The sequence below is a fragment of the Hyperoodon ampullatus genome, assembly GCF_949752795.1.
Source record: "Hyperoodon ampullatus genome assembly, chromosome: 12".
NCBI lineage: Eukaryota > Metazoa > Chordata > Mammalia > Artiodactyla > Ziphiidae > Hyperoodon > Hyperoodon ampullatus.
The window spans coordinates 64122746-64143888 of NC_136925.1; the positions used below are offsets into that span (position 1 = coordinate 64122746).

At 41.6% G+C, this 21143-nt stretch overlaps 1 protein-coding gene across 1 annotated transcript in view; it reads left to right on the forward strand.

The window, feature by feature from the left end:
* Positions 1 to 21143, forward strand: part of ARFGEF3 (ARFGEF family member 3) — a gene marked incomplete at its 3' end in the record, with an annotated part of 182707 nt that overhangs the window by 66961 nt on the left and 94603 nt on the right. The window contains exons 5-6 of the mRNA XM_079716480.1: positions 6620 to 6688; positions 18594 to 18716. Coding sequence (XP_079572606.1) covers positions 6620 to 6688; positions 18594 to 18716 — 192 coding nt within the window. The remainder of the gene's footprint in view (positions 1 to 6619; positions 6689 to 18593; positions 18717 to 21143) is intronic.

Consider the following 21143-nt stretch of genomic DNA (forward strand, 5'->3'; position numbering starts at 1 on the left):
TGTGGGGGATGTGGGTTCGTGCCCCGGTCCGGGAGGATCCCACGTGCCGTGGAGCAGCTGGGCCCGTGAGCCATGGCCGCTGGGCCTGCGCATCCGGAGCCTGTGGCGGGAGAGGCCGCAGCGGTGAGAGGCCCGTGTACCGCAAAAAAAAAAAAAAAAAAAAAAAAAAAAAAAAAAGGATCTCAGCAGAGAATAACAGATGTTCTGTAAGTCTCATGGGAGATGCCCTCTGATTGGTAGAGATGTTTTTCTCCCTGTCCTGCCTGAGGTCCTGCCAAATAGCTGGACATCCTGAATGGGGGCTCACTAAATTCTGATTACCCTAACCAGGTCATCTGAAACTCTAGTATTATTACCCATAAGGATGCAAAAACTGCCTTTAGCTAGTCACACCACCTGGATCTCACATTCAGATTCCCAGGACAGTTTCCTTCTGTGTCACCAGCCTGTCTTATCACATTGCCTACACATTTTACAGTAATGACTAGACACACAGATGCACAGTCCCACTGAAACTCTGTGTAGTTGATTACTCATGTGGACAATGCATAGGAGGGGTTGAGCTTGGGCCGGGACTCACCACACCTCCCAGAGCCTGGCCAGGCACTATAAACATGGTGGGCATCAAAAAGTTAGACCTAGGGCTTCCCTGGTGGCGCAGAGAATCTGCCTGCCAATGCAGGGGACACGGCTTCGTGCCCCGGTCCGGGAAGATCCCACATGCCGTGGAGCAACTGGGTCCGTGAGCCACAATTACTGAACCTGCGCGTCTGGAGCCTGTGCTCCACAACAAGAGAGGCCATGATAGTGAGAGGCCCGCACACTGTGATGAAGAGTGGCCCCCGCTTGCCACAACTAGAGAAAGCCCTCACACAGAAACGAAGACCCAACACAGCCAAAAATAAATTAATTAATTAATTAAAAAAAAAAAGTTAAACCTTACTACCAAGGAGCTCATAAATCTAGTGTGCGGTGGAGAGGGCACCCAGATTTAAGTAGTATATCTAAACTGCTCCAGATAAATACTGTGGAATAAGCCTTTTGCGTTTTCTGCCCATTCTGGGATTAATTCACATCTGTAGAGTAATATTTTATGTGACGGATTTTGAACAAGTTATATCTTTGTTCTCTAAAACATGTTACTTTATTACCTAATATAAAGCTTTATGAAATATATGGGAATAGGGGTCTATGAGAGATTTCAACCAGGTTGACTAGAATGGTAGGGAGTAAGTGGGGAGAGAACAGTGGTTGGATGACACCCAGATTTCATACATGGATGACCATTGCCTTCTATTTGTGAATTCCCTTCATCCCTTCACCAATGCACCCCAGTCAGTTCATTGCCACTGGAATGACTAGGCTCTGTCTTTAATTCATCTACAACATATTGTCTGCTTTATTGCTCTGATTTCCAGTTTGCCTCAGTACATCTAGTTTTTATTTGTTTGTCTGTTTGTTTAGGCTGTGCCATGTGGAATGCAAGGTCTTAGTTCCCTGACCAGGGATCAAACCCGTGCCCCTTGCTTTGGGAGCTTGGAGTCTTACCCACTGGACCACCAGGGAAGTCTCTACATCTAGTTTTAGGTGTGATTTGTTTCCCTAACCAGCCCTAAAATAATCTGTGCAAAAGACTTAACATGGGGCATTTAAGTTGATGTGTAATAAGGTTCCAGCCAACCTTTGTAGCATCATCTCCAGCCTCTGCCTTCACACTTCATACCTTTACTCACAACATTTCCTTTGCTTGGTACATCTGTCCCTCCCTTTTCTCTCCTGTATCAGTGCTTTGCTCACACATTATCTAATCTGTGAATTCTCTGCTCTCCGAAGTTGAGATGTCTTCTGACCTTAAAAATTATTATATACCTCACGGTTGCAGTAGCACTCACTATAGTCAGCCATGAAGTATAGTTGTATAAGTATTCATTTCTCCAATAGATGGTGAGTTTGTAATGGTAAAGATGGTGCTTGCTTTGTATTTGTGACCCCACAGCAATTAGAACCTTGGCGAATAATGCCTTGAATTGATTTGGGGCCTGAAAGGGAGAACACCAAGGAGAGAGGAAGTGGAGCTGGGTCAGAACGACCAGGGCTTTAGACAGTAGGAATTGGGGGCAGTGATACATAGTAGGATGAAGACTTGGAAAGATTTATGCTTTTGAATGCGGATGATCTGATTGATTTTTTTATTCTTTTTTTTTTTTTTTTTTTTTTTTTACTTAAAATGCATCTAATTATTTACACTGGAATGGCTGCCATGAGTTACATCAGATGGAGACTTGTTTAATCTCTATGAGAAGATAACCTAGAGATATATGTACTGTGTGTACTCTTTTTTTTTAGTTAATTTATTTATTTATTTTTGGCTGCACTGGGTCTTTGTTGCTGTGCGCGGGCTTTCTCTAGTTGTGACGAGTGAGGGCTACTCTTTGTTGCGGTGTGTGGGCTTCTCATTGCGGTGGCTTCTCTTGTTGTGGGGCACGGGCTCTAGGCACACGGGCTTCAGTAGTTGTGGCACGTGGGCTCAGTAGTTGTGGCTCATGGGTTCTAGAGCTCAGGCTCAGTAGTTGTGGTGCACGGGCTTAGTTGCTCCGCAGCATGTGGGATCTTCCCAGACCAGGGCTCAAACCCGTGTCCCGTGCATTGACAGGCGGATTCTTAGCCACTGAGCCACCAGGGAAGCCCCTCTTTTTTTTTTTTTAAATCATTTAATTAATTTTTCCTCTAAATATCCTTGTGAGGTGGGATGGGAATTTTAAAGATAAGGGGCTTAGAGGATGTAGGCAAAGTCACAGCAATTAAATACTAAATCACATGCCACAGTCACGTTACTGAAACACTTGTGTTTTAGCCCTGACATCACAGCCCCTGCTCTGTCGTGATTGCGATCACAGGGCAGAATGAGCCTGATGGAGAAACCCCAATCATGACGATAAGATGCCCTTGCCTTAGGAGAGGATTCATCCGTGGTTTTCCTGATCAGAAGTGCATACCTGTGATCTTGCACTTGTCATCATTATCTATCCACATCTGTCTCTCTGTGTTCCTAATGTGGCTACATTTTTCAGATTCTTATCACTTGGGCCCAGTGCTTGCAGTACATCAGCTTCTCTTTCTCCTTTCCAGTCTAATCTGTTTTATCCAGGGTTTCTATACACATTTTTAATTGCAGGGTTGTTTCTTGTATATAGTAGCTATTCAGTTATTGTTTTTTCATAATTGCGATTTTTATTAGCCTCTGTAATGATCGTGCCCTTTTTGTGGAAGGTTTTGCACCTACTTTCCCCATCCTCTTGGCTTATTTATGGAGGAAGCACCAACCATCTAGATTGCAATACACTGCCTGTCACTCAAGTTCTTGCTGTTCAGTGATAATGTAGTCAGTATGCTTTAATGACCCTGTGAGGGATGTATTTTTAATGGAATTGTCCTCAGTATTTAGGTGCTCCTGTTTTCCTTGAGGCCAACGTGCTCAGAATACCAGTCTAAACTTCTTACTCTTCATTATGCAGTGGAAGTCAGGCACTTGAAATTAATTTGCTGTCACCCTAAATCTCCTACACCGGTCTGTGTTTGAATCCAGTGAATTAGTGCTTGCCAGGCTTTGGGTTCCGTTTTTCCATGTATCATTCCATGTAAGTCACTTCTGTCTGCTTCACCATCCTTGCTAGAAACTGGGGGCCCTTTATATGTCTTGGGAGCCATGGGGGGGCCATGGGCACCGTCAGCTCTGGAGTTAAAACCTGCTCTGCTTCCAGAAAAACAAGCTGTGTGAGCTTAAGGAACCGGCTTCATTATTATGCTTCACTTTCACTATTTTTCTTGTTTTTTGTTTTTGCATAGAGCTCAGTGAGTCTTTGGATGTTAGTGGCCAGACATTAGGTGTGGAGAGCCTTTTTTTCAATGAGCTTTTGAACAGGATCAGCATCAGTTGGGTGCAGGGATCTTCAGCTTCCTTCAGACTGTTGCTAAGAGGCCTCTCTCTACACTTGGCTGGCTTCCCTGTGGCAGAGAGAGTCCAGCCTCCTCTGTTCCCCTGAGAAGCTTGATTAGCAAATATGCCAACTCAGTGCCCTTCCCGAAGACCTCACCATAGACACGGCTCCCACTTCCTCCAGCCTCTGTTGCATAAAGCAGCTCTTGCTCACAGAAAACTGGGTTGGCTTTTGAAAACTTCTTTCTTACCCTTGCACACCTTGTATGAATGCACGGAGCGATGGAAGGCAGGAAGTCGATCATTGGTCCTATAAGTAACATTACTAATTAGCCAGTTCAGGCAAAAATTTGCCATGATTAGTTTCATATTGTAAGGTCTTGCCAGTTGCCAGCCTTTATTGTAATGACTTAAAAAACTAAGAGCCGGGGCTTCCCTGGTGGCGCAGTGGTTGAGAATCTGCCTGCTAATGCAGGGGACACGGGTTCGAGCCCTGGTCTGGGAGGACCCCACATTCCGCGGAGCAACTAGGCCCGTGAGCCACAACTACTGAGCCTGCACGTCTGGAGCCTGTGCTCCGCAACAAGAGAGGCCGCGATAGTGAGGCCCACGCACCGCGATGAAGAGTAGCCCCCGCTTGCCGCAGCTAGAGAAAGCCCTCGCACAGAAACGAAGACCCAACACAGCAAAAATTAATTAATTAATTAATAAACTCCTACCCCCAACAACAACAACAACAACAAAAAACCAAGAGCCAAGATGGGCCACCTCACCTCCCCAGACCACCACCTACACTAGCCACTGTCTCATACCCTCCACCCACCTCCCGTGAAACACGATGTAGAAAAAATAAATAAGAAAGAGAAGCTGTGCAAGGTAGCAAGAAATCAAAGTAAGAAAGCCTCATATGAGAAAGCCTGAGGGCCTTTCAGATGCTCAGTGGATGTTATAGTCTAATGAGAAGATTATAAATAAGTAAATAAACAAACCAGTAATTTATGAGACTGGTGCTTGCTCTGAAGCAAGTGAAACAAGGAGCTGTGAGAGAGGCCATTTCAGAGAGAGTGTTCAGGGAGGGCCGCAGGCCTCTCTGAGGGGCGACATTTGAGTTGAGACCCCCAAGAAGCCAAGAGAGGAGCCACATGAGGAACAAGCCTAGGAGGGTCCCAGGATAGGAGGGTGTCAGGCAGAGGTGCCATCAAGTACAGAGGCATTAGAAGACATGGCCTCTCCCCAGGCGAAATTAGGACCTGGTGACACTGTTGTCCTCAGCTCTCATCCCTCCTTGCATACCAGACTCTGACCCCCAAAGATAGTCATCCAACAAAAGAAAGCCTTTTCCCATGAAGCCATGGGGCAGTAGTTCCCACAGTCCCCCTCTCTCGGCCAGCGTGGCATTCAGACGATTTTTATCTGGAGTCAGTTCTTGGCTCTCAGGTGCCTTAAGGATCAAAAAATTGTGAATTTATTCTAACCTTGTGACTAAAATTGGCAAGAATCCTTTTTTCCTTCTTTAATTACCTACCTGTTTGCTTTCTCTAAAGGCGTGACTGTTCCTAGGGCTGGCCTGGCTGGTAACTAAGACTGAGCGATTTAGGAGAGGTTCCTTGTTCCATGGGACAGTTACACTTTTTGACGTGCTGAGCAGGTGTATATCCTGTATTAGGTAAATTTGCTAGGCTTCAGCGCTCTTTCACGAGTTAGGCAGAACCAGGTGAGAAACATCCTCTGAGGCTGCCGCTGACAGGCCAAGCTGCAGGCAGGACGTGGCTGTTGGGTTTGGGGATCAAGGAGCAGACATCAGCAATTTCATGTCTGGGACCACTGGCGAGATAATTTGCAGCATCAGAAGCCAAATGGACAGGGGAGCATCTAGCCTTTTAGCTATAAAATTAGAAGCAATTCTTAAAAGGCCCTGGGCTTTTATTGATCTATTCCCTAATAGCTCTACAAGTAGAAAGTGGAATTTTTGGTGGTCTTTAAAGATCTTGTAAATGTCATTGACTCACTGTCTATGTAACTTGGAGAATAAGAGGAACCTGGCACCAATAAATAAGCCCCAGGCAGTGTTCTGGGGAAAATAAAGAAGGAAAGAAGAAAGTGCCCATAAAAGAATGTCTAATCCCATGTGGATCTGGGAAGGCGACAGGAAGAGAAAAATACAGTGACGCTTGGGTCTAGGAAGATGTAGAGACAGTATTGCATGGTCAGTTAGGGCATGGAGTCAGATTACTTGGGTTCAGATCTCAGCTCCACAGCTGGTACCTGTGTGACTTTGGCAGCTTATTTAATCGTTCGGAGCTTCAGTTTCCTTATCAGTAAAATGAGGACAGTAATAATGACACTTACTAAAAATATCAATCTAGGTAATTCATGTACAGGACCTAGCAGTGAGCCTGGCCATTTGGTTTTTTTATTACTGGACAGACCTGGAGTTGTTGAAGAAAGCCATCTCTGGCCAGGCTTACAATGCTTCTTCCTTTTACAAGTATTAGTCTCTATTTTTTTGGGCAATGTGGGGTCACTAATTAGAGACGGGTGGGATGGAAAGAAACATGAAAAACAAAGAGCGAAAGAGTCATAAAAAACAGGACTGCACTAATAACATGCAAAATGGAAATTTATTTCTAAATTTTTACTTCCTTCTCTCTTCCTTCCTCCTCTGCCTCCTGGCTGTTAAAGGTTTTACTCTGCATAACCTACACCCCAACCTTTGACCTGAATGGGAGCGCAGTGCTGAAGATCGCGGAGGTGAGTATCCGTTTTCCCCAGACACTCAAGTGCTGCTTGTTTGTGCTGTCTGCTCACAGCTGCTTTACCCCGACCTGGGATAAATGCTGGGGTGGAGCCAAGCCGCAGCAGTGGGGTGAGCCCTTCTCTGATCATTATTGTGGGGAATTTCCACTATGGCGTTGATCTGTGGGAAGCAGGCTATGTGGGCCACCATCCTTAGTCGGTGCTCTGCATGCTTTGGTTTGCTTGACTTGAGGCTTTAGCCATGGAAATAACAGTACTGGTTCTCCCGACGCTGCTACACCTAGGTATTGCACTTACTGTTTTTCCTAAGATTGATTGAAGAGAATTTGATTTTTAAGAAACCAAGTGTGAGATTTAGAGGAGATGTTTATTGATTAAATTGCATCCCCGTCTCCTAAACCCTGATGAATGCATTTTGTAACGATCATTGGCAAGCCTTCTCTTTTCCATCTGTATTGCAGCCTAGAGTAATATGTACCTTCAGCACTCCCAGCAGTATGTCCAACAGAAAACTTGCTTTCTTGAATGTCTGGTGTATGCCTTTGGCTTTTGGAAACAGCATCATTCCAAAGCTGTACTCTCCTATGCTTAGAGTGAAGTTCCTGCCACTTCTTGAAAAGAGTATCTTCAGGATTTGCATGTTTTGACAAGACTACACATGCAGACCTCAAGGAGCTAATGATATATTCTGAATTCTGAAATTATAGAGAAAAAGAAAGCCTAACTATCAGCAGTCATGGGGTTTTTTTTTTGTTTTTTTTTTAACACTAATGATTACCATTTATTGAGTATACCAGGTAGACGCTTAGCACTTCGGGCATGTTTTCTTTTTTCTTTTCTCATCATTATTGAGATATAACCAACAAATAAAATGTTCGATGTTTCGTTATGCATATACATTGTGAAATAGTCACCAGAGTCAAGCAAATTAACATATCCATCATCATACAAATTAACAATATCATGAGTAGTATTTATATTGGCTGATACATGTGCTTTTATGGTATTATGTGGCATTGAAGAGTGAAAATTGAGAGAAAATTATTTTTGAGCTCATAGAACATTTTTATGTGTCAGTCAAAAGAAAAACAGACAGCTGACCCCTCACTACAACATAAATCAGTTCTCAAATGCGTATTTATGTAGGTAGAAAGAACACTTTTCTTTACCACATTTGTATGTTTCACTCTATATAAGTAAAGAAATAGAATAGCTATCAGTATTTTTAGTTGAATTTTAAGAGATACTTGTGAGTGATCTTGTCATTTGTAGGTTTGCTTTTTTTTTTTTATTAACTGTGGTAAGAACACAACGTGAGATCTTAAACCTTTTTTTTTTTTTTTGTGGTACGCGGGCCTCTCACTGTTGTGGCCTCTCCCGTTGCGGAGCACAGGCTCCAGACGCGCAGGCTCAGCGGCCATGGCTCACGGGCCCAGCCACTCCGCGGCATGTGGGATCTTCCCGGACCGGGGCGCGAACCCGTGTCCCCTGCATTGGCAGGCGGACCCTCAACCACTGCGCCACAGGGAAGCCCCTTAACAGACTTTTTAAGTATACAATTCAGTAGTGTTAACCGTAGTGCAGTGTATAGCAGATCTCTAGAACTTATTCATCTTGCATAACTGAAACTTTATATCCATTGAATAGTAACTCTCCATTTCCCCCTCCTCCTCCCCACACCGTGCGACCACCATTCTACTCTCTGTTTCTATCAGTTTGACTATTTTAGATACCTCATGCCAGTTTACTTTCAAAGTGACAAATGTAGTTTTGATCAGAGCAAGAAACAGGATTGGAGTGTAAGAGGCTTGTTATTTCTTTGCCATGTGAAGGGACAAGAAAGGAAATGCAGCGTGTTACTGCCCAGCCACTGCCTAGCTTGACCCCTGCCCAGGAGGGGTATGGGGAAGGGGATGGGTTGTTGTAGGACCCTCAGGACTGGGGAGGCCACCAGGGATTCCCAAGCTCCCTTTGAGAGGGTGAGGTCTTTATCATCCTCACAGGGATGAGGTTTTTTTTTGTTTTGTTTTGTTTATTTTTTTGCTGTTCGCGGGCCTCTCACCGTTGTGGCCTCTCCCGTTGCGGAGCACAGGCTCCGGACGCGCAGGCTCAGCAGCCATGGCTCACGGGCCCAGACGCTCCGCAGCATGTGGGATCTTCCCGGACCGGGGCACGAACCCGTGTCCCCTGCATTGGCAGGCAGACTCTCAACCACTGCGCCACCAGGGAAGCCCAGGGATGAGTTTTTGAATGAGAATCTGAAAGATTCGAGATATAATTCCCGAACAGCAGATACACACTGCCATGGACCACCCAAGTCAAGGGTGATTTCAGAGGGCATCTGGAAGCCAGAATAGAGAGTTGGCAGACCTGTCTAGATAGGATGAAACATCAAAACACAGTGGTCTCTACCAGAACCTATAAAGGAAAAAAAACCACTTTATTTATTTTTTAAATCTGAGCCCAAGAGTTATATAAAGATAAAGGCGTTTGAACGTGGTGGTGACAGCGTGGGCTCTTGAGTTGCACTGGTTGGGTGTAAATCCTGGCTTTACCACCTCCCAGTGGGGTTGCCTTAGATACCTCCCTGGGCTTGTGTTTGTTCTCTGTGTAAAAGCAATGCTAACAGCACCTACCTCGCTATCTCGTAGTGTGGTTGTGCTGATTAGACAAGAAAGATAGAATCCATGTAAAAAGCTTCCAGTGCAGGCAGCCGCATAGTGAATGCTGGGTCAAGGTTAGCTGCTTCTCTCCTGGAGCAGCAGATTGATGACGACATCCAGCCTTCCACTAAGTAGTGTTGACACGGCCAGGACCCTGAAGGGATGGGTCATCACCTGGGCTGGCTTCCTGAGACAGCAGAAGCACGCTTCTTGCCCCTCCTGCAGCCTCCTGAGATCCCCTAGTTAGAAGAGTTCCCAGCAGAATGTCAGCATGAAGGTCATGAAGCAGAGGTCAGACCATCACGGGAAAAATGCGTTACTTCCAATGCTAGCTTTTTTTTTTTTTTTTTTGCAGTATGCGGGCCTCTCACTGTTGTGGCCTCTCCCGTTGCAGAGCACAGGCTCCGGACGCGCAGGCTCAGCGGCCATGGCTCATGGGCCCAGCCGCTCTGCGGCATGTGGGATCTTCCCGGACCGGGGCACGAACCCGTGTCCCCTGCATCGGCAGGCGGACTCTCCACCACTGCGCCACCAGGGAAGCCCCCAATGCTAGCTTTGACTTATTGTTCAGGATGGAGGCTTCGGACTGCATTCCTCTGAAGGAAGGAATTGGCAAAGATCTTAAAAATAAACTTTTCATCCTGTATTTGATAGCGGGGGCCTTCCCTTGACAGTGCGCAGGCTCCCAGAAGATGTTTTTAGGCCCCACCTCTCCTATAGATCCACAAGAAGGTCCTACCACCTCCCTGTCCGTGGTGAACTTGACAGTTGAGGCTGCAGGTTCCCCCAGCCCTCACTTAGACACCCCACTCTTTTCTGGTAACTGGAAACATCAGCAGATTCTCCAGCATAGCAGGGGGATGGAGACTGCTTTGTAAGGACCACAATGGTCACCACTTCAAAGTGCTTTGGATAAATAGCAGTGTGCAGAATCACTCCTCTGTGCTCGCCTGGACCTGGCGTGGACACCAGGTTGAAGGGAGTAAGAATCCAACTCTTGCAGCTGGCCAGTCCATGGGTAAAGACATCTGCACGCCAGGCTGCTGAGAGAAGCAGAGTGATCCAGGAGCAGGACAAGCATGCAGATGCCAGCACCAGGGGCTCACTCTATCCAGTGGCACCGATCAGAAAGCCAGTGAGAAAAACACCCTGGAAAGTGCTTTCCTGCTGAGAATAGTGGATCTTTTATCCATCAGGCTTGGCTGCAACTCAGAGTACTTCCACCAGGCATTAGCTAGAGCTCTGGGCTCTCTGTGGCCATTCCCTCTCAGAGTTGATCATTCTGAGGAGGCTTGAGACCATAACATCACTCTTGGTGGCAAGAGATAAGTATATATTACATGGCTAAGACAATGTTACATGGCTACCTTTAGTATATATTTAGCTCTCTGCCAGGCACCGTTCTCAGAACTTTCCGAGACAGGCTTATACAAGTTTGCATAGGTTCCTGTATAAGGCTGACTATTTTCAGTAGTTACTTTATTAAACTTTGACTTCTCTTTACACTCCTGAAACGAACTCTGTTACGTATGGGATACTTACAGTTCCAAAGCATCAGAGGCCCTACTTTTATGTTGGTGGTTCTCTTCAAAGGCTGCATATTCGAATCACCTGGGAAGTATTAGCAAAAATAAGATGCCTAGGGTTGCCCTAGAAATTCTGAGTTTTTTGGTCTTGGAGGGACCCGGGCAAACAAATTTTGTAAAGGCCTCCAGTTGATTCTACTGCAGAAGTCATGTTGAAAATCACTGCTCTGATAGTTACTGTTCTCTCCAACAAACTGTGTTGTAAAACCATATTGAAGGGAGCCGTGATGCTCTAAAGCCTCAAGTGTGGTCCACTCAGCAGAAGGATGGCAGCACCTGGGAGCTTGTTAGAAATGCAGGTCCTTGGGCCCCAACCCAGACCTCTGAATAAGAATCTGCCTTGTAATGAGATACCCTGTGGGATGCATAAGCATATTAAAGTTTGAGGAGCGCTGCCACAAGTGAATATTGGTATAATCTCATTAAAATGAGATCTAAAGATAGTGTTCTGCTGGGTTTATAGACCTAAATCCCAGGCAAGATCTGCCATGCCTCTTTGCCATGGCTAATCGAGCCCCCTCCACGAAGTAGGGACATCCACACAGCAGCAGAATCCTCTCCATGGTGGCCCCTAATAAGTACAAGATTTTGATTCTTCTAATTTCCCTTGTCTTCATCATCTTCTCCTGCCAAATCATCTCCATGTTTTCTCCTTCCCATTTGTCATTGCTTGATATATATCAAACATATTTCTTAAAATGCTTTAACGGTTTAAACTGCCACAGAGCTATCCCACTGTTCCTTCTGAGTATGTGTTTCCACCAATAAGCCCCACTGTCAACTTTTAAAAACATACCTCCTCCCCGAATCCATATTTATGTAATCTGGCATAAGACAAGCATGGAGTAGATCTACTTATATGAAAAGCATAAGAACAATTTATAAATATAAGCTTATGGATCAGTAGTTACAGCTGTTAGATTATTAAGTGCATTATGTATGGATAATTTAAGAAAGGATAGTAGACTTATTTGAAATCATTGTTTACTTCAGATACACATGATAGGTATTTTTCTTACATTGCCTACATTTTATATTTCCTCAAATTTGCAAAATAGCTTAGAACCTTTTGGTTTTTCACCAGAGAAGTTGCTTAAGAAATACTTTTTCATCAACAGGAAGCATTAACTACAAAAGAAAGTTATACTGCCACAAAAATAATGGTATTCTGTAGACATAGTGAAATCCAATGATTTTGCAGGTTTTTGCGTGTTCTCAAGCGCTTTCCGCCTGCTAATTTAGCCTTTGAAAAATCTGCATCTCTATTTTTAAAGCAGGACATTTCAGCCTAAAACTACCACTTAGCTCCTGGAAGCTTTCTTGGTTGTAGCGGAATTTCTCATAAAAATAAGTCTTTAACTTCAAGAAAAAAAATCTTTTCTCCTATTGTCACTTTTGATATAGCTAGGGAAACAATTTATAAAAGTACCTTAAAGTAAATCATTTAAAACCCCTGTGGAAATGTTGGGAGAGAATCCACACACTCTCTTCTTTCTTACTCTCTGCATTGACTGTTACTCGAGAATAGTGCTTATCCTGGAACCTGTTGATCAGGAAACGGGATGTGTGCTTAAGTATGAAAAATGAGTCTGTTTTCCCAAGGTACTGCTGAAACTATAAAAGGATCATTAAGCACTGAAAATGTAAATAAGAGGGCAGCCTTCATTTGTGTGTCTAACTTTAACTTGCTTAATTAAACTGCAATAATGACAGTTTTTCAGAATAGGGTCTTCTGTGATGCAGGAGGAATAAGAAATATCAACCGAACTTAGAATTGGACAGTTATGAAATATCCAACATGTGTTTTCTGTTTAATTTCATGAATTATCATTCCTAAAACTCTGTATGGATACAAAATTCTCTTCATTGGTTGAAAGTTGGACCCTTAGTATTTCTCCTAGTATTATGCCCAAAAGAGCAGATGTGTTGAGTGTTCCAAGGATAGTTACCTTAACGTAGGAAAAAGCTGTCGAAGTAAAAATCGCCAAGGCCTTGGGGTTAAAGGAAGAGGTAGTGCCATAACCAGAAGCTCTGTGAAGCTGATTTGAAGATGGTGAATGATACTGTTTCATTGGTAAGATTTGGAGCATATTCTCATGCCTGCTGAAGGCTGCTCTATGGGATTTTTCTAAGTGAGAAAGCCTTGTTTGTAAATGTGTATTTGCTGGTTTGATCTTAGTCATGGGAAACTTCCAGTCTTTGATCCTGTAGCATGTTATCAAGTTCAAGCAGAGTCTCTCTCAAAGACCCTTTTTTTTTTCTTTAAGATTTTTACTTTGAGGAACGTCCCTTTTTTACTCCATCCATCCTCCATCCCTCAATTCCAAAACAGTGGTTAATAATGGTAGCTACTGATGGTTGAGTTCCTAGGGCATGTCAATAAGTATTGTATTTTCCACACATTCTCTTTTAATCTTTACCATAACCGAGCTATATAAAGAATCCCAGAGAAAAGGAAGGTTAATTTGCTTACCCAGTGATTTTAGGCCAGGAAAGCCCTAAGGTGGATGGGAGGGAGGGGTCTCCAGGCTGGAGTCTGATTGCATCCACTCCACTTTCTACATGCTTCCTTTGTAAGTAAGCTCCCCCCACTGCCATCTAGACTTATTTTATATTGATTTGTTTATAAATAAAATACAATATTGAAGAATTTTTTTTTAGATATTCAGATCTAGGCTTTTTATATTTCAAATATGTGCTGTTAACCACTATGCTATACTATTGCTTCCTGGCTACCCTCAGTCTTAGAAAATGTTAGTGAAATCTTGCCATATTAATATAGCAACTGACTGAAATTCTTTGGATTCTTATCCACTTTGGACCTTTACCAAGGCATTTAGTTAGAGAATGGCTGTATGGTGGTTTTACATGTAAAGCAGAAGTATTGATGCATTTTACTTTTTTTGTGACTGTAGATTCAAGTGGCCATCAGGCATATGCCACTTTCTTGGGTATCTTTACATATTGATACTCAGTTTATCTTTTCTGAACATTACGTTATCCTCAGAGTATATGGAGTTTAGCAATAGTTCCACTTGTTACGCCAGGGAACTTAAAAAACACTGAAGCTCAAGACCTGCTGCCAAAGATTCTGATGTAACGGTTCTAGTTGTCACTAAAGTATTATTTTAATTGGGCTGACTTCTCTTTAAATATTCAGTGATCTTTTTTTTTTTTTACTCTAATGTGGAAGCATTATTTCTGAGCCATACCTCAAATAAAATATTTTACAATTAAGGAACAGGTAGTCTCCAGATATAACCCGGAAAAAAAGTATACAGATGACTTACTTGGTCCATTTATCCTGGAAGCATCTTATTTGTCTTGTTCTCTTTAAGACTGGGAGGGGTAGCCCCACCTCCTGGCAAGAAAACCAACCAAGGAAGCTGGCCCATTAAACCAGGTGAGGCTACTGGATTGAGGAAACCCCATTCTAAGGAGCTTCTCCACTTTTCCTTCCAGAAAATCTTTCTTTCCTTCCTTGTGGGCCAGTCTCTTTACTGACTCTGGTTTGACTCCTCTAAGGTGTCTGTTCTTTGGCTACTTACTGCCAGATAGGCTTTGAGCGAACTAGTCCTTTGCAAGACATTCTCCACTTTCCTTTAACCTCTGACTTGCATGGCTCTTGAAGAATTTAGTTGGAGTTAGAAGACACATTGAGCAATGCAGAGATGCCCTCTACTTCATTTTGGGTTGGTTCACTGGACAGAGGCTAGAGTTTGGTAGATCCTGTGTAGACAAAGCAGAAGGCTCTGCCGGAGAAGGTGCAGGCATTGATGGGTTGAGGGGTCTTAAGCCATTTTAACATGCCAGCTGAAGCCAGGAAGAACATGGAGGAGGAAGACGGAAGTCACAATCAGTTTTCCGTAAATGCCTGGGCACTTTAAGAATTTCCTGTAAGTTGAGATCCAAAAGGAAAACCAGCAAATTTCCCTCCCCCAGCATGGGATCAGATTTACTTACACAGGTATTTCTTAGGAATAATAAAACAACTTCAGTTCATTCTGTCTGTGTGTATGTATGTGTGTGTGCCTGTGTGTTTGCATCAACAGGAGCTGTTTGATGAGGTGCCTCCTGTCACATACCCACTTGTTACTGCTGTTTACCTGGGAACGGCAGAGCCACTGAGCTGTCGTCATGATATAACAGAGTTCAGACTTACAATGATCATCAAAATTTCCTTTGGTTCTAATGTGATCAGCAAGCATTCGTATGAGAGACATTTCTGCTTTCTTGTAGCTTACTTAATCTCTGATCCTTTCTATTTTTATCACCATAAATTGTCATCTCCGTAAAGATTTTCCAGTTGGAAACATACTAGCTCTTCTCTTTATAGAACTCATTAGTCAGTACCATGCACTGTTTTAACAAAGCTATGCCACTAACCCCATTCAGATAGGGAAGAGAAGGTAAATGCACAGTTCAACAAAGTGAAGGTCATACTTACTTTGTAAAGCTAAGCAAACTTCTACTGTGGCAGCTTCTTTAAAATTTATTAGCACTTTGGTTAATGCATATTGAATATCTGCTACATTCCACTATGCTGCTTCATATTTAATCATAGTGATTACACCGTGGTTGTAACCTAGTACTGTTATTTATCAGTCTACTGACTCGGTGGTAGAAAACTTGTATTGCTTATGTATGGCTTGCAAACTTGTGTTTTCTTGTTCTTGTTCCTTCTGCTTTTGGGGTCTGTTTTGCTTCATTAATGATGTATGTTTTTGCCCTCGGTTGTGTCTAGCATGCCATAAAGCTAGATGTCCACAAATGCATGAAATGGTCAAAATGTCCCTTACGAAACTCCTCACTGCCCTGTGTCTTCGTGCGTTCCCTGGCGATCAGGGGCCTGTGGCTTTTCACAAGGGATTTGACTTGCCCTTTGAGCCTCTGGCAGAGGTGCAGGACTGAGGCTTTTTAAGTGTCAGTTCTGTACCACGAAAGCAAAGGGCATGGGGAGACAGAACTGATAACAGGGTATATGAAAAGAAGAAACTGATGAGCTCCTTTTCCAGAAACTCAGCCTGACTTTGGACATGGTGTTCTCTGAGCTTCTCTGATTCAATGTGCTCATCTTAGCACTGCCCTGAGGTATAGGAAGAAAAACGTTCACAACGGGAAAAATCACTGGTCTTGAATTAAAATGGTCAGGTTTATAAGGGGAAACGTAGTTCTGCAAACCTTTCGGATTTACCAATTTATTATTAATATAGCAAGTTAAAGGAACTTTTCTTTAGAAGATGTCAGGATAACTGATAAAGCATTTCTTTCTGAGTACCTAAAGAGAGTGATATTATCAGATACATGATCATTTTTTTATTTAAAAGGATACCCTTTTGTCATATTCAGTATTTATACTCCCAAGTTTAGTAGAATGAGCTCCTTAGGTTAATCTTTTTTTTAAAGCAGACTAAACATGCCTATCTTTTCCCTTAATAAAATGCCTCTTGCAATAAGTCATTTCCAGTGTTGTACATGTAGTAATAGCACCTAAACATTAAAAATGGTGATAACATTAAAACTCAAAGAAATACATTTACTTGTGAAGTTCATCTGTTTACAGCACTGTTTGTGTTGCTTCAAATCCAGTTCTTCATGTGTGCTTTCTTTCTTGGGTCTAAAGGGACTGATAGAGTTTTTTAAGGGAGGATATAGATGGCTCTCAGCATTCAGGAAAATCATGTTTATGTTAAGTGTATATATAGTTCAGCTCTCCAGATAGCTACTCTCATCTTTAGTGCGTCTAAGGCTTAAAATTCCCCTTTAAATTTATAATGTCAGAGCTTAGAGATCTTAAAGATCAACAGTTATAAAGATTTCTTGGGAGAGTATAAGATTTAAAGAAAACTGTTAAATCCTAAGGTATAAATAGTACGAGTGTGCCTAATTACACTGTGGAGAATTTGATTTCATCAAAGTGAAATTCCTCACTCAGATGTATTTTCACAGTTTTTAAACTGTTTCATCACATGCAAAAGTAAAAGCCTTTCAAGATTAAAACATGTTTTTTTCTAAGTATGTATAAATTGTACCTTCAGGTACATTATAATCCATGATTGTTTAAGAAAATGAATTTACAACTGATATACCCTAAATGGTAGTTTGAAAAACAAATATTTTTGAACTTGCTCTTATTTTTTAACTTAAAGTGAATTAATCTAAGCCAACTTCAAAATACACTGTTGAGTTTTCAATGCTCGTTTGGAATATTAAGCGTTCAATAGGAGATAAATTAAACTGTTAGAAAATATTTACTTTTACCTAGTTAATTTTACCAATAAGGTTATTATAATGAGGACCGGCAAAAAGGTCTAGCTTAAGCAGTAGCAGCAACAAAGGTTAACATTTAGTTTCTCTCTTGTTTCAGTTATCCATCATCAAATTAAATTTGCCATTTGGGTGAGAACCTTGTATTTCCATTGTAGATAGTCTTGGAGTTACTCCTAGAAAAGCAATTTAGGTACATTAAATCCCCCTTTTTTTCTTTTTGTGGGACTAAATATGCTTGGAAAATGGAAAGGATAATATATCTTATGGAGAGGGAAAAGTGGGCAAATTTAAAGCATGCATTTATTGTCAGTGCCCATTCCTATAGCTTCCAAAAGAATTAGAGGCAATAAAATCTGAAAAGTCATGCCATTTAACATCAACAACAAATGAGAGATTTTCTTTTTTTTTTTTTTCAAATTGGGACTTCTCCATGCGGCAGCCATCAGGGAGTCTTTTCATGTTCAGCTAGACATTCAGACTCACAAGACCCAACTAGACCACAACTGGCGTTATGTTCACTTAGCAGGATATAGGACAGGAAACAGAAGTAGGACAACAGCAGGCATTTATCTTTCACAGGAGTCCTTGCTGCGGGCCAGAGGCTGGCTCTCAAATGTCAGCTTAGGAGCAAAAAGATGAGAGCCACCTTTGTGGGTACAGAGTCACCTTGGCTTAGCATCCCCAGGTTTCAACTATGTAGGAACCAATAATCTGTAACAACTGCATGAGCTCAGCTGGCAGAGGTCCCAGAGGGTGTGATCAATGACAGCAGTCACCCAGGATAACTTCTCACCAGGTTTTTATAGTTCGTTCACAGTTCTCCGAATTCAGATGCAGCTTAGTAATCGGGGACATTTTTACCCTAAGCCATGCTGCCTAGTAACACAGCTAACTGTCCCACTTTTATCAGGTTTCCAAAAGAACACAGCTGGAGACTTAATCCAAGGTCAAACTTGTTTATAGAGGAGAAAGGGTTTCATTAACCCTTTCCCACACTTCATAACTCAGGAGTTAAATTCTGTTCCTGTTTTGCCATGGAGAGAACATTTCCTGATTAATTTCTAGCCACCTGAGTTTGTTCTAGGTAGAATTATTTGGCACATCTCTAAGTCACTAATTTGCATTCTTCTGTGATGCTCAGAATAATAAGCTTCTAAGAGTGATAATCTTTAGGGAAAGATTACTTTTCCTATATGATTAAAAACAAATTCCCAGGGATTTAAAATACATATATAGTAGTACTCATTGACAACTAGTCTTAAATCAGGCTGACTTTCTATTTAAGAGAGATTTAGCATCCTCTCCAATTAATTCCAAAGCATGTTGGTAATGAACTGATATCTACAGATCGTGTATGTTGCTGTCTTATTTCTTTACCAGGTGTGCATTGAAACATACATATGTAGCTGTCACCAGCGTAGTATAAACACTGCTGTGCGGGCAACTCTCAGTCAAATGCTGAGTGACTTGACTTTACAGTTACGACAAAGGCAGGAGAATACGGTGAGCCTCTCGGTACCCACACGTTCATCCCGGTCTTGCCAGTGTCTCTGTGTAACCGCATGCTAAGTGTCCCACGTCCTATATGCTTCCCCCTCCCCCTGCCAGGGCTGCTTCCTACTGAAACATTAGGAAGGGCTGGCTTGGTTCAGAAGAACATTTATTTATATAAATTAAACTCTTTAAATGTGTCTTTGCCTGTTTCACTCCAAAGCTTGGAGAGTTATTTTTCCTTATGGTTTCGGTCATTTTTTTGGTCATTAATTTAAAATTCACTTTTCTTTTTTAACATCTCAGATTGAACAATTTTATTAAAAATATTGTGATGTATTAACAAACAAGTAAATTCAGAATTAAGAAAAATTACTAGCAGTTAATTAATTACATGTTTTGAGGTTTGGTATATATGTTTCTGTTTATGAAATAAAAGGCTGGGGCAGGAGGTTTCCTTCACCTGGTGGTGCCATCAGGGAAAAGCTGAATTTGTCTTCTCTCTGTCATCAAAGCCCACTCGAGCTTTTTGCTCTAAACTTCAGCAGATTGTCTAAAATGAGCATTCCTGGAAAAAATGTAAATGTAATCAGCTTCTTGTATATGTTATCTCCTGGGAATGTTAATTGAGGAGATGATTCCTCTTCAAAATTGCTGTTTAAAAAAAATGCCTCTAATAATTCAGATTAAACGTCTTTTAAAATCTGCAAGAAGTATTCTGAAATGAACACTTTATTAGTTATTTTTTAGAATAGGAAATCTCAATGGCAATCCAAAATATCTCAGAAATTAATTTTACAGAAATGAAGAGTTCATTTCTAATTTTTAACTTTAATTATTTTCTAATTTTTAGAAAATCATGGCATTGAGTGAAACCTTAGAGATTATCTGGTCAAATTCTTTTATTCCTCAGAAAAACAGCTGGGGAAGATGAAGCCCAGAGAGATGAAATTGAAATCTAAAATTAATGAGCACATCAGTGAAAGAGCCAGAACAAAAGCCCTAGTCTCCTTACTGACTCCCAGTCCAGGTTATTAATATGCAGTCTGGCAGCCAGTGTTTTTTTTTTTGTTTTTTTGTTTTTTTTAAAATCCACTAATCTGAAAAAACAAATACTGATTTTCTTTTCTGTTTGCTATATCTAAAGCCCAAGTTTTTATTAAAAATTGTTTAAACTTGTGATATTTTTATTATATTAGCTTACTCTTTGTTAAAAACTATTTCACTTATACTAAGGTTTTGCATATGATGGTATAGATATATTAGTTTAAAAGAAATTCAAATCTGTAAGCAGAAAGCATTAAGAGAAAAAAGTTTCTTAATGGAAACAAAGCTAAGATGTTGAGAGCCTGATACTAGTATATGATCATGTTCCATCCTTGCTACATGGCAACATGATGGGAAATACTGTAACACTAATGTTTTAAGATGAAGCATTTAAATGAAACTTTGTAGTTTCAAAGAGATTTCAATTATGATTGTTTATTTCGTTATATTTTTAAATTTTTTAAGTAGGAGAATTTGGGGTTTTAAGTAAAACAACTCAGCTTTTTAGCTTATCTTGCTCTTCTGTAACAATGGTGACAGGTACAGTTGTAGAGGTCTGGATAAAACTAGAGGGTGTCTGCCTGTGTCCTAGGTACTGTGTGGCTAATCGACCTTCTGGTCCCTCTCATCACTGACCATCTGGACTCACCCCATCCGGAGGCAAGATCCCAAACGAGATAGAAAATTAGTGTTTCCTGTTAATTTCCTTTCTATTACTCATTAGATCCCTGGAGATGTTTTTGTGTCCCAGAAAAACATGATTCTCAGGATGCTCATATTTGAAGCACTTAGGATGTTTAGTAGAGGAAGACATAAGTTTTGCCACCTAAGAATGGTTATTTTTAAAAAAGCTCTTAAAGGAGAGTGGTCCCTAGGAATGGTGAGGCTCACTCTAAGTAGGCTGCATGTTCTCCCATGGGACACTTAGCATTACTTGCAGAAGATGTGTATAGTGCTTAGCCTGACCCATCACTGGAAAGACATCATGGGCCATCTCAGAATTGGAAAGACTTAAATAGAGTGGAAAGAAAATAAATCTAGAATGCCAAAAGCTTAGCATGAAATGTATCTTCAACTTAATGTCTAGCCCCTCCCAACCCCTACTCCCAGGGCAGATTACTCAGGTTGATTTTGTAGCCTCAGAAACCCTGAGTTATTATCCAGCTTTATTTTTGAATTATTTCGATGACAAAAGCCATTGTTAAATTGTTGTTACTCATTTTAAAAAGAAAAAAATGCCACATGTAAATATTTGGGGGGTAGGTGGTAGTGGTTCTCCTATCCATAAAAATGATTCAGATGGATTTCCTCCAGAAAATGTTGTTCTGAACTTAATATTTATCCATGTGCTGAGCTGTAGGCACTAACATAGCATTTCCCAAAACACTGTAG